Genomic DNA, 14,598 nt, shown 5'->3' with positions numbered 1-14,598 from the left:
ACTTCATATGCCCAAATCAGATGAACGCTGTAATTAGATAGAAATACATATGGATCACACATTGAGATGCAAGGGTGTGTGACAAAGGTGTAATTAGTGTGGAGTTGTGCAAATAGGTCTTTGCTTTATTATGAGAATTGTATACAGTATGTGGGAGGTTTATTTAACCAGTGGAGCAGTGGTTTATATTCATATTTATGGAATCAACAAAGAAGCTGCTGTAAAATATCAAAACTATGAACAGAACTACTTTATTAATATTGATAAAGTCTGGACAAAGGCTATTAATCCCCATAAAGGCGGAAAAAATGAATTTCAGAACAGTTTGAATTTCTGATTTATCAGTGAAAACCTCAAGCCTAAAGGTCCACAAGATGATCATGTCATTTACAGCAGAGGCATCTGAATAGCAGATCATATAAGATTGGTCATGTGGAGTTCCATTGACCTGCCATTACCTACACTATCAGTCTGCCTTCTCTAAAAACAACTTAAGTCACAAAAGCTCAAGATAACTTTGAGATAAAGTCAAAAAAGAAGGATTTTTGACCCATTGTTCTTTTGTTTAGTGCCACTGATAAGGAAGCCTGAACTTAAAAGTGCAAACGTGATCCCCAATCCACCACATTGGTAAACATGTACTCCGAGATAGGTTAGTGGATGAGAAGTGCCCCTCTTCTTTTTTTTAGGGAATCACAGGCTCCTCCTCTTCCAAACTTTGTCACGGCTGTGGGAACTCCCTGCTCCATGTATCATGAGTAGGTGAGCAGAGAAGGCGTGGGCCTGGAGAGAAGCAGGCAGAGAGAGAAGCAGACAGAGGAGTGAGGACGCTGAGAGGAGCTGACGGAGCATTAATGAGATACTGGCTGCTTAGAGTTACAGGGATGCAGTTTTAGCCATATTGCACCACTGTTTTCAGGCGTGATTTGCGGACTCGAAAGCGCACAAAAACTGGGACAATTTCGCAATTGAAAACACACTTGAGTGGATTAATTTATTTTCAGATATGGGCTTGGAACGATTTCGCGTAAAGACGCCGGGAATAGGAGCCCTTCTCGCACGCTCACTCCTTTGTATCAGCGGGCTATTACTAACTTTTTCTCAGCCTGTCTGCGAGGCGTTCAACTTGGACGTGGAGAACACAGCTGTTTACAGCGGACCTAATGGGAGCTACTTCGGATATGCTGTTGACTTTTATTTGGCTGATTCTGCCAGGTGAGTTTCTTTGACACAGAAGTAATGCAATCTTCCATTTTTCTACAATAAAAAAGGAAGAATATGTTGTTGTTTTTTTTTAAAGCAACAAGCTCCAGGACAATCTGAAACATTTGTTTTGTGTCGGGCGCTTCACGATATACCCAGTTGTGCACAAATATGTTGCGCGCAGCGTACAAACGTTCCATGGGACTATATGTTTTTGCCAAAACTTCAGAACATTTACAACTCCCCTGTTAACGTTATAATACAAGTTTCCAAAAGGAAACAGGCCTACGGAATTCATTTGTGTGATGTTGTGGCGCTGACATTAATTCAGAGGTTTGTGGTTATACTGTGATATCTGGATACGTGCTTTACGCACAGCGCACACGCCATCAGTGTGGACACAACTCACTGTAATTGAATATGTTCAGGAAATTGCATTTGTGTGCTAAATGACTCCGACATTAAAGCCCAGATAATGCTAATATAAAAGAGTGGCTATTTCATTACAAAAATAAATGAACCCAAACGAAGACCAAAACCTTTTGGAACCACCCTCAGTACCTAATCTTATTGCCCAACAAAATTGCATTTAATTCTGACCTTTTAACCGGCTCTGGCCTTTAAACGCCAGAAGAAGCCTGTTAAGTACAACCTTTAGCAATCCCATCTTATTGGTCTAAAAAGCTGTCAGCCAGGAAGAATCACAATCTGCTGATTGTGATTCTTCCTGGCTCAGTGGGGATGTGATCCCTGACACCCAGCAGCATGCTGTGATTGTCTCACATTCTTCCTCCTCCTTTTGGCATCAGTCACTTTGAGGGACTTAAAACCGTGCATACATGCCTGTGGTCAGGTCTAATACCCTGTATGAAGAGAAAATAATAGTGTGGGACATTGTGACTGTTCAAGGAGCATGAAGTGTTTATATCAACAGGATGCAGCAAAAAAACAAGGCATGTGTTAATTCAGCTGCTGACGGACGTTGCATTTCTGTTGCTACACATTCAGTACATTTCGCTGGGCCTCCGATCCAACCCTGTAATCGTAATAACCATTAACAAAAGGTTATGCAGCCGCTGTCAAGGTTTCAGACTTCCTGGCTGAGTCTGTGTCTGCTGAGCACCAGCGGTGTCTCGGCCCACTGTTCGACCAGCCAGCATACTGGGATTTGAGAAAGGGCTTTGTGCCGAGTGGGCCGCCAGCAGCAGCTCTAGTTTCCCCTGTTTCTCCTCCCCACCTCCCTGGACTGCAGACACTCAGACATGGGGAGATTCCCCCCCCCCCACTCTTCCCTTGGCCTTCCCTGTCTCTTTAAAAGCCTGCTGCTATTGGTCTTCATCTCTCTGCCTGGGAAGCAGGGGCTACAGAAGAGAGGTATGATTTAGGACGTGAAGCTTGAATGCATGAACCCCTCTTCTCTCTCAAGCATCCCCCTCCTTACATCCTCCTTTGCTGATGTCATTTTGCAGAGCTTTTTAATTCATTCATTCCCTAGACCTTCCCCCACTGTCTAGCCTCTCTCCCCATCATCTCTCCTCGACCCATTAAGTGTGAGACGGAGTAAGACGTCATCTTACTGATGACTTAATCCGAACTTTTCTACAGTCGAGACACCGTGCCTACGGAGGAGGAGATGAGACAATGGGTTTTATGTGAAGAACCGAACAGGAATAATGCTCAAGTGTAGCCTCCTACAACCCAGTGCCCTGTAATTTACCCGTGGATGATATGTATTCAGAAGTCAAATGTCAAACAAAACGGTACGAGAGAGCAGATTTAAGATCATGACTCACCGCTTTATCTGCAAAAACCACATGTTCCTGCCGCTTTTCATTCACAGTTTCTTAGAAGTTGACACGTATCAGACGATGTCAGTGGAGTCCTGAAATGAGTTTGTGTTATCTCTTGTTTTTGCCATCACATAATCATCGCCCTCACTTTGGAGACATGGGGAGTGGGGGAGTAGCTGGAATCCAGGGGTGAGGTCAGCTGAGGGTTGCACAGGGAGTTTCTTCTTGTCAGAGTGAGCTGCTGTTAGCCTGGCTCCGACTTTGAACACTTGTGTTCATGACTGGTTGGACTATAGCGGTACATTAACAAGATGAGACCGATGGCAGATGTAGATGCGGAGACAAGGGAGGCAGATACTTCTCCCTGACAGGCCTGCGAACATAAAGGCTTACTTTCTCCCAGTGTGACGCCCATCCTTGACAACAAGTTTATATATGTGGGTCTGTCATACCCTTCGGCCTGGCGTAATAACATTAAATTTGGACACTGGCAGCCGGCCCACCATGAAAGAACGCCTGAGGATAGTGTCTGTGAACTGTGTGTGCCGGCTCTTGTCAGATATACGCAGGAAGGGCAAGAGGATATATGGTACCCGTGTGTGTGTGTGTGTGTGTGTGTGTGTGTGTGTGTGTGTGTGTGTGTGTGTGTGTGTGTGTGTGTGTGTGTGTGTGTGTGTGTGTGTGTGTGTGTGTGTGTGTGTGTGTGTGTGTGTGTGTGTGTGTGTGTGTGTGTGTGTGTTATTTCATGATGGACTCCTAGCACCCCCTCCTCTTTATCATGAGCGCTGACTCTCTCCCAAACACGTCCTAATCAAACAACAGCAACTGACTCCACTTTGACTTTCTCCTGTGCCAGGCAGGGATAAGGGAGTGGATCATACTGAAGATAGAAGGAGTCAAAGTTCAGGGGGGCTGTAAATAATAACAGACCTGGCCTGGAGTGTATGTAAGGATGAGACAGCTACAGGTGGCTGTTTAATGTTGGACTTTTGAGAAAACATGCATTTAGAGTTGCAACGATTAAACGATTAGTTGTCAACTATTAAATTAATCGCCAACTATTTTGATAGTCGATTTGAGTCTTTTTCTTTTTATTCTTTTTTATTTCTCTGATTCCAGCATCTTAAATGTGAATGTTTTGTAGTTTCTTCACTCCTCTGTGACCGTAAACTCAATATCTTTGAGTTGCGTTGCTTGTGGCTCAGAGGTAGAGCAGGTCGGCCCTCAACCACAAGATTGAGCAAGACACTGAACCCCATGTTGCTCCCCGGATGCTGTATGTATAGCTGTCCACGGCTAGGATTGGTTAAATGCAGTATTTGAATTGCACATTGTACTGTTTGTATGTGACGAATAAGAATAAAGCTTGTTGTAGCTTGTTGTAGACAAAAGAAGACATTTGAGGACGTCATCTTGGGCTTTGGGAAACACTGATCGACACTTTTCACCATTTTCTCACATTTTATAGACCAAACAACAAATCCATTGTTTGAGAAGATAATCAACAGATTAATCGATAAGGAAAATAATCGTTAGATGCAGCCCATTCATACATGTTAAAGGAATAGGCCTACGCCACCGTTTGTTGAAATAGGGCTTATCACGGTCTACCCTGGCTGTAGATAGGTGGGCCAGCGCATTTTTTTTTGTCTCAGTGCAAGTAATTAGGTTGTTTTTTTTTGTCTTTTGTTGGCTCACTTTTACTCGCAACATGCTAACCAGCAACATAGGATTCCATTCACTACGCTAAGCTAACTAGCGGCGGCGCTGCCGGCGTTGCACCGGACTAAAACGATGCATGCACAAAAAATGTGTTGGCCCGCCTATCTACAGCTAGGGGAGACCGTGATAAGCCCTATTTCAACAAACGGTGGTGTATCCCTTTAACCACTTTTTATTTAATTTAACTGCACTGAGTGAGATTATAGTGCTACTAAAAAGGGGTTGCCTGGGTAGCTCACCTGGTAGAGTGTGCGACCCATGTACATAGGCTCAGTCGTCGTCGCAGCGGCCAAGGGTTCAATTCCATGTTGTTTCCCCATTTCATGCCTAAACTGTCCTATCAATTAAAGGCCTAAAAATGCCGCACACAAAAAACGTCCAATGATAGATGAGCGTCTGATGGAGATAGTAATATGATCCCTGCATGTGTGTCAGTGATGTGTGGGTGATGTGCATTAGGCCACGGATGATTTGGCCATGACGAGTACATGCCGGGGTCAGCCTGCCCATGTAGGTCACTTTACTGAAGTTTACCCTCTCAAACAGGGTTAGAGTTGAACTAATATTGACATTGGACTGAGCTCTCTTTTGACCACTAAAGCTACAATGTTTTCTTTGTGTCTACACAGAGGTCCCTCTCCATAGACGATCAGTCTCATTTCTGTTATTGTTTTCACTGGTGTCCTTCTTTATGGACTTCTTTCTAAATCAAACCAGCAAGTGTTTGGGCTGCAGGAGCAAAGCTTGTATATTTGTGCTGCCAAGCTTTTCTTCATCCAGGTTCTTGTCGTTGCGTGCAGACAATGGGGCCCTTTGTCTGACGGCAGAAATTGTTTACGGTTTTCCATTTGAGGAGTTTTGACTATGACTCATTTCTTTCTTAATTTGTCGGCCTTCTGAAAAGCCGCTTTAATTGTCTGTTGTCAAACGTTGTGTGCACCTATGATAATTGGCCCAGTAGGTTGGGAACATTAGAGTCTGTAAAGGTCAGTCGGGATATACTTAGCATGGCTACACTGCAGTCTGTCTCTAACATAAAGTGCCTGTCTAGCTTTTACTGGCCTGTCGGTAAAAAAGGGGGCTTTAAATAATGAGCATGTGTGTGTTTTGCTGGAAAAAGATGTCAGTGTGGAGGGTGACGATGTGTTTAAAGGGCCTGTGGACCCTCCTGTCACGTCTGCTGCATTGGTTTGGGAATGCCCAGAGGACGTCATGTCTACTTTGGAATGGAGTTAGCTATTGGTCAGGGCCGTCCTGACTCAGACTTTGTTAGATTTTAATCTCGGACTGCCAGCAGGCCTGGTTTGTTTTAACCCTAGGTCACCAAATGACTCACATTTATGGTAACTTGATAAAGGCTGTCCTTTATATAGCAATTAGCGAATGACGACATCGTCCGCGTGTGCACTATAAAATTTGACTGGCTGAAATTCAAATTAGCATCAAAACTCATATTCGAGATGGAAATGAGATGTAACCTATGGCCATTACTGTCTCTGGATGTGTGGGTGCGTTTGTATGTATGTATGCATGCATGGGTATGGCTAGAGTTGTGGGGGTGCACAGACCAAAGTGTTTCAACAGCTGTTCCCCCCCCACCCACCCACATCACCATGTTTAATACAACAGCCTCTCTATCCTGAGGTGAGAGGACTGGACCCCCTGACGTTAGCATTGTGGAGAGGTGTGAACCACCAGCAGTTAAACTCCCTGCAGGAGGACTTTTAGGGCAGTTGGACCACGAAAGGGGAGGGAGGGTTTGTATTTGGGAGGGAGGGGTTGTATTTGGGGGTGGGAGTGGGAGAACGGTTTAGTATGAGAAATTGCATAGGCTCGACCACAAGTCATTTTGATGTTTTATAAAAGTAGCAGGATGTTTAAAATTTCGCGTGAAATGCTTTTTGCATGGTTGGTGGTTCTGACAAAGCGGCTGCTGTTTTTCACACATTAACTGTAAAATCGCCCATAAGAATGGTACAGTACAGCCACAGAGTGATTGCTGCCTGCTGAAAGGTCGGAAGTAAAAACAACAACCGCAAAATCCGCTCGGTGTCGCCATGCTGATTCAGTTACCAGGACAGTTGCCCAGCTGCAGAGGAGCGTAAAAGCATCAAGTCTAAACTATCATTTTCAAATTGACATTTTTCCTGTGTGACAATAAACAACATTGTTTGGCTACCTTGGCCAGCAGCGCTTGTGATTTGCAGGCCACCTGTTGCCCACCACTGCTATCCTTTTGAGGATACCAAGGAAATGTTTTTGTGGTGATAGTGGGTTCAGATCCTCGACAGACTGGACTGTTTAATCTGATTAACATTGGTCGGTGCGGGTTCACATCTCAATGGTTTCTTTTTCAAGTTCGTCCTGGGATGTGGAAATGTACATAGGTTGTCATAACAGACATGCCTTACTCCAGGCCTTTTAAAGCAACATACAGATCCTTTATCTGGTTTTAACTGTACCTTCTGACCGTTAACAAAAAATGTGGCCACAGCACAGTAGACTCTCTGTAGTCAGCACACGCCATCCCAGCAGGCACTGCTACTCTCATCATCTTCAGGCTCCTGGTGTGTGTGTGTGTGTGTGTGTGTGTGTGTGTGTGTGTGTGTGTGTGTGTGTGTGTGTGTGTGTGTGTGTGTGTGTGTGTGTGTGTGTGTGTGTGTGTGTGTGTGTGTGTGTGTGTGTGTGTGTGTGTGTGTGTGTGTGTGTGTGTGTGTGTGTGTGTGTGTGTGTGTATTCGTCCATATGGCCGCCGCAAGGACTCAAACAGCTTCTGTCTGGCCTTGGTTCTGAGAGGACACAAGACCATTCGTATGGCTCCATGTGGTCTAGAATCATACACTACTTGTGCTTCATTCAGCTGATCTCACTCTTGAGTGCCCATGTGTGCTTTGAAAAGTCAATATCGCTGCAGGGTGACATCATACAATTATTCATTAATTTGTTCAACATGTCAACTAACGGTCTACTCCCATTGATCCAGGTACGATTTCATACAGTGGTTCCCAACCTTTTTGGTCTAAGGTACCCCCACAGCCTTGTCAGATGAACTTACGTACCCCTTCATCAATTCACATTATATGTTGTAACTGTAGAACACTATTCCTTATATAAAAGTGGATATTGTTAATTATTTCATACAATATAAATGTTGGTTTGGTCAGCAATCACACTATTACAAGCCTTCTAGGCTACTTCAACTTAGAGTGAAGCTGAATGTTTCAACCATTTATCTAATTAACGTTACATTGAGGCATTACTTTAGCTACCTATTTAAACTTTTAGCCATTTTAACGGTTTCTCCATTACTTTAGCTACTTTGAAAAATCATTCGATCTGTTTAGTCATTACTTTTAAGTAGTTATTTATTTCTACAGTTATTCATTATATTTAACATTCTGTGCTCGCTTGCCAGCTAGCTTTCACACACTCTTAACTGCAACACGTAGTGTTTAGGTGTTACAGTTGACTTCATGTTATGTAGATATGTTTTTTTTATTTTTTTATTAGTTGAGCTACTCTCCAATCTTTACACGATCTTTTTTGTATTTTTTCGGCATGCTCCATATCTCCACCGCGGGAGGGAGTGCAGTGAAGGCAAAGAGCTGCCTCTGGCTCAGATCAGGTCACTGCCTCTGAGTTTCTTTACTGATATGGAACCACTCCAATGTTTAAGCGTGTTGATAGCTCTGTGTAAACTCCATGGGTCACTGTACATGTTTTACTTAGGTGTTGCTGAGGTTTGAAGGCCACTCCCCACCACCACTCGCTCCCTTTGTGCCTGTGCTACAGCGTTCGTTGAGCTGCGTTTATGACTGCAGGTGGTGACTGCAGTCGGCACTGGCAAGCTTAGCAAATGTGATTGTGATTTTCCCCCCTCTTTCTCGCTTAAGGCGATTATAATAGTGTTCAAGTGACATCAGCTTTGCAGCTGGGTTGGAAGACAATTAAATGTGGAATGGTGGGGAGAATGTTTGGACTGAAAGGGGGCGGGGGGTAACAGAGGAATTTGCCCTCTGACAACCTCCTTCTGTAACCTCATCATAAACTGCATTAGCCATGGCTATGCACGATAGTGTCACATCAGCAAGTTCCAGCATTCTGCATCACCCCTAATTTCTCAACCCCACATAAAATAGTGGTTATAGTCTGGCAATTGTGGTGTGGTGGAAGACTTTTTTTTGTAGAATGTCCTCTGATTGCTTGAGCTTCAAATGAGACGAACCCAGTCCTCGGTTACAGTGAAGCTGTTTACGCATTCCTCACTTGCAGCCCAAATCACTTACTGTAGTTTAATTAATGCTTAATTGTCAGCTGGGAGGTGGAGGTCATTAGTGGCTGCTGTATGGCAGCTGGTGGGGTTGACCGTGCTAGACATGGTGAAGCCGCTAATGCTTTTCATCCTCGTACTTCCCCACTGGGACATTGCTCAAGTCGCTCTCTTGGGTGTAAAACAGGGTCTGCTATTCGTCCGTAGCAACACGAAACTGACAAATGGGCAAGTGAAGAGTGGTGTAATTCTCCAGTAGCCAAAACATTTCAGTGAACATCACTAAAGATTGGTCATGGCTTTTTCTAGTCTCGCATTGCCAGACCTTCCTCCACAGCGCTGCGGAGGAGGGTCTGGCTAGTCCACACAGCATTCCGGGATGGGAGGAAAAACGTGCTCTGGTTTTATTGGCATTTCTTTAAACCAATCACAATCGTCTTGGGCGGCGCTAAGCCCCCGCACGGAGCCACGGTGCCTCTGCAAAATAGCCTTGGGAAGGAACTTGTTTGGGTGGAGTCTAGCTAGCTGTCTGGATTTACCCTGCAGAGATCTGAGGAGCAGTTAACCATAGTCCTCATAAATCCACCGGAGTTTAAAATGCCAACACAAAGAAAGCGGAAGGTAACGGACATCCGGCCGAAATGAAAGACATTCGGCGGAATTTCCGGCGGCACCTGAACAATCCCGGAAGTGGAACGTTGAGGATATAGACTATAGCTTTTCATATTCATCCTGAGCATTGCCTGCTGTGATCCCCATCAATCCTGTGATGGTGCTGCTTTTTAATCACCTCTGTGAACAGCCTTTTGTCTCAACTCACTTTAGCCACACACAGAGGCTCGGACATAACCCAACGAGTCTGTCCTTCAGCTGAACAGCTGAGCATTGCCCCCCCCCCCTCCCCCCTTCCCCGACCAATTACATCTATTTGCATACCCATCCCAAGAGCCGCTCATACACTCCACTTATTTTCACAAAGGAATTTGTAATGCAGCACTCAGCCGACTGCAGTTACAGCTTCATTAAATGCTAATGACACTTAAGCTCTACCTTCTGAGCCCACTGCTAGCAGATAAGGTGTAGGGTGGAGAAGTGCCAGTTCAGACTGATCCTCGCCAGATAAAGACCCATGAAATGCTAATTCCTCCTCATTTACAGTACTTTCAGATTGCTATCAATCCGTTTTGTGTGTCTGCACATCTGCGTGTATCTGTGCAAGGTAGTGAAAACTCGCTTCAACCGCCAACTTGCTGATTAAAGCGTGATCTGCTTGTTATGTTATTTCCTGTATTTTTTTTCCCCCCCTTTGAAAAGCTGCCACAGCCAACTAACTGGACTCTGTTCAGATCTGATTCAACAAAAGATCTTTCAGCTTTCAGTTGCCTTGGGCCCGTTAGTGTGTACATGTTGCTCCAGTGGTGTCGCTTATTGCATACATGTGCTTGCATTTATATTATTTCTAAAAGGTTTTTGCTGTAGAAATATAAGTTTCCTCTGTTCTTCTGTCTGCTCTGAAACTTTCACAGCCGTGTTGTTGAGCACAGGTAATAATTCATATGGTCAATCTTTTTAAAATGTTTCTTTTTCAAACCGATATCCAGTGTTTTCAGGTAAAACTTGGGAACTGTTCTTGTTCAGAACAGTTTAACAGAGTGTGGTCTCCTAGTGTTAAATATGAACTGACTGCTTGCATATCTGTATGGGAGAGTTCTGAGACAGCAGGATGGTGATCCTCAGCAGTCTCATCATGAGAATCCCTGACCAGGAAGCCACTCTGTGACTTAGATTATTGTACAGGTGGAGCTCTGCCGCTTTACTGGGATCTTCCTGCGTCTGCATATGCTGTCAGAAAATGTTTCTTGCTCTCCAAATCCGGCTGGTTTGTTTCATTTTCTCTCTTCCAACACAAACCAGGAGTTTCTGTTCCACATTTGGAATTGGCACTGCACTGTATTTCTTCTGAGGTATTAAGACCGCAGTATCATTGTGATATTGAACTCATAACTTCTGCTCTGTGACCTTCCCTTTGTTCTCCCGCAGCTGGGTGTTTTCAAAACCACAGATGATGAAATGATTTGAAAGCTTTGTACTGACCACCAGCGCACTCTGGCCCACTTCTGTTTTTCTCCATAAACCAACCCATAACTTTATGCGTTTTGTCATCTGAGCTAATAGGTTCAGTGGGATTAATTATTGTGAATTACAAGGCCTTGAAAAAAAATAAAAGATTGCAGGGTTTTACTGCTTTTTGACTCATGCTTCCCTGTCTTCCGCTGGACCCTGCTGAGTAGTTACCCTTGGGGGCAGGATGCTAAGTTTAACCAAAATGTAAACGCTCACGCACTATTGGAAGATCTGGGGCAGGAAAGGGTGTACTCTTCCTGTTTTGGAGCCCCCTAGACACTGTCTGGTCTCAATGGTCCTTTGCCTTTCTACCCACATCAATGCCAGCAACTGTGCCTGTGATGCCTGTCGGGTCAAGTGGGTCCAGAATGAGGTAATGGCTGAGCCATCCACTTAAGACACATTATCTACTGGGGGATTTTTTTTTTTCTTCAATTTAAACATCTCCAAATCTTTGTTTTCCCCATTAACATACTTCTCTTTCATCTCTGAAGGCTCACCTGTACCCTCACTGCTTCTTCCCATGTCAGTTGAAGTGATCGGCTGCCCTTCCTGTAGTTGTACAGTGTAGCTCCAAGGACATTGAAGTTTAGTGCCACAGCTGAAGAAACAAGAGTGTGACTCCACTTAGCCTGTCTGCTTTCTTGTTTTCCTCTTTAATCTGCCCCACAGGGGATGCATGTGTGACCGTGTGAGCGTTTCTCCTTGTGTCTTTGACTGCACAAGTGGACTGTGAGCGTCACGTGCACATGTCAGTGCAGTAGCCCCCCCGCGCTTGTATGGGATTATGTAAAACAGTGCTGCAACCTGTTAAAATGTTTTGCTTGTGAGTCAGAATACAGCTCGCTAAGCGGTAAAATGTGCATACTGCATTATGTTTAAAGCTGTCGAGTGGGAGGTCTGGAATGCAATTTTTAATTAAGGCCAGGCTAAGAGCTACAAAGCTTAGCAATGGTTTTGGAAAGAAAATATACACCTGTATACCTGTAACATTACATTTACAGCACGTTGTCTCTCTTTCTGTCTCGTTTGCAGTGCGAGTGTGGTGATAGGAGCTCCAAAGGCCAACACAATGCAGGTTAACGTCACAGAGGGAGGATCCGTCTTCTACTGTCCATGGAGCCTCAGCCAATCAGATTGTCACACCATCGAGTTTGATACTGAAGGTAAGCATTATGATAGAGCTGTACTGTTAACTCAGCTGCCAAACTATGTTTTATTCTCCTGATATTTGATTAGAAGACAAATGCTAACTTTTAAAAAAGATTTTTATTCATGCATAAATCTATGCATAATTAAAAATCTTGCAACTACCTGGTTGTTTGGAGAGTTTGAGGAAATGGAGATAGTGTTTAAACTCTCTTAAAATAGCTTAGGTTTGCTGCTTCTCTGTACACTGTTGAAGCCATCAGAGCATTTCCTCTCTGCTTCCTGTTGTCAGTAACAGGTCAGGATCAGGCGTCAGCGTTCCACCCCACTGATCTGTTGTTGGCTACGTTGGTTCCTGGACGCAGGATGATCCTTTTTTTTTTTTTCCTGTTTGTGTCACCGTCTTTGGGGATGAAAAGGATAAATGGGGTGTTGAAGAAGATACTCTTTCCTTCCTCTTTTCCTTCCTCCAGGCCGTGTTTGTGTTTCCTTGCCCCAGGCGCTACGGGGAGATAAGCAACCAATAAACAAATAGGTCACACAAAGAAATGTCTTGTTAGTATGACAGGTGAAGCAAACACCGCCGGCCTCGACAAAAAGGCTGCAGTCGAGTCAGAATTAGGTAAAGTGGTTTTGGGAGAACACAAGGAAGTCCAGGATGTTGTCTAATGAATGGATTCATTTTCCGTATGTTGTCAGAGTAGCCATCAGCCTGTTTGGCACAATGGAGCCATGGCGAGGTGAGGAAAGGAACAATCAAAGTGTGTAGTAACTTGAACACAAACAGCATGAATCACACATATAGAGCGACGGTTACTGCTGTGCTTTGGGCTTCTTTCCTGAGAAATCCAAGTTTAGCATTGTGGGCCAACTTAAATTTACCGTCCATAATGCACAATAGGAAGAAATATTCCACTGAGCGTTTCACAAGACTGCTTTAACAACATTCTTTTATTGGACACTGCTGCTTTGTACCCTTTGCTCCACTGTTTTTGCACTGTTTTTCTTGCAACATAAAAAAATGTGTTGCGCATCCACGGGCGCTGGCTGGAGGCCACAGTGAGTGATGTCATGTGCAAAGCAGCGAGGCCTCACAGTGAAGGTTGGTCCCCTGGGCTGTCAGAGAGTGTCCTTCATATTTTCTAAGGTCCTTTTGAAAGAACTGATCAGAGTGCCAGAGCCGGTTCCGACATCTGGATCACGGCAGAATCCCCGAACAGTGGAGGAACACTCGATACATGCACATCTGCATGCAAATGTGGCAATGCCAAACAGCTGTTGCGTGGATGACATTTACTGCTGCGATTCCTTTACTGTGGCTATGACGGGTTTCTAATGGCTAGCAATAATAATTTAGTAACGGCTGAAGCAATAAATCTTTCTTTTTAAAACTTTCTCCACTATGAATGCTGGAGAAAAGGAGTGCTATCTTCCACCAGAGTATGTAGTATTCCACCACAAAGTGGTGTCATAGGTCTCCCTGTCCCTTGGTGTGTTTGAGCTCTGACCCACAGGCCGTAGACCCTCTTAATTAGCCTAACTAATTGGGTCAAGTGGCCAGAGGCCGCTCCTATTCACTTCCTCTTCCATTTGAGATAAGAGCCTGTCTATGGATCGTAGAGGAGGAAAGGGGAGCAAGGGCAGTAGGGAGGGTGTGAGGAGGGCAGATACAGGATGGGAGGAAGGGAGGGAGGGCAAGAAGGCCAGAGGGGAAGGAGGAAAGAGGGAGAAACCTTAGCCCTGTTCCTCCGCTCTGTCCCCCTCTGTTCTCCTGCTGTCGGTACTCCCACAGGGGCAGCTGATGTGATGAGTGAATTTGGCCATTTGTCTTCGACCCCACTGACACGCACAAAAATACACACACACTCACACTGAGAGTCTCTAACCCCTCTAATGGCTGTCGTCTCACACGCAGTTCAAAGGCAAGAGTGAGTCTATATTGACGCACTCCAGACCCCCACACTCATCTGCTGGTCCCTGGAGAGGCTGGGCCGGGCACCATGTCACATCAGCACACTGCTCTAACCGGGCTCCCAGGGGGACTTTGGTCAGATGACATGTTGTCGGGGCCCGTCTCTAGGTTTCCCTCTATCTCCTCTCTGAATCTCCTCTGTTTTCATTGAAAGCGTTTCACGTGGCTCCAGCTGGCTGCCTTCAGTCGCCTCGCAGAGAACAAACGGAACTTTTCATCACCCGTTATAGTGACACAGACCTAATGCCATAACGAATGCTGCCATGTGAGAACTTCAGCTTCTTAAGGCGCTTATATTGATGCGCTTCCTCTCTTTTACATGGCCAGAGACCCGATCACAGTTATGCAGTATGTGATTACAAGAGGAC

At 44.8% G+C, this 14,598-nt stretch overlaps 1 protein-coding gene across 1 annotated transcript in view; it reads left to right on the top strand.

The window, feature by feature from the left end:
* The first annotated feature begins 772 nt into the window (after positions 1-772).
* The window catches only part of itga5 (integrin, alpha 5 (fibronectin receptor, alpha polypeptide)), a 39,280-nt gene continuing 25,454 nt past the window's right edge, over positions 773-14,598 (top strand). Inside the window, exons 1-2 of the mRNA XM_039799536.1 lie at positions 773-1,215; positions 12,145-12,275. Coding sequence (XP_039655470.1) covers positions 1,007-1,215; positions 12,145-12,275 — 340 coding nt within the window. The 5' untranslated portion in view covers positions 773-1,006. The remainder of the gene's footprint in view (positions 1,216-12,144; positions 12,276-14,598) is intronic.

This window comes from Perca fluviatilis, chromosome 5 (genome assembly GCF_010015445.1).
Source record: "Perca fluviatilis chromosome 5, GENO_Pfluv_1.0, whole genome shotgun sequence".
In the NCBI taxonomy this organism is placed as follows: Eukaryota; Metazoa; Chordata; class Actinopteri; order Perciformes; family Percidae; genus Perca; species Perca fluviatilis.
Note: the sequence above shows the minus strand (reverse complement) of the source record. Positions and strands in the feature narration are given on the sequence as shown.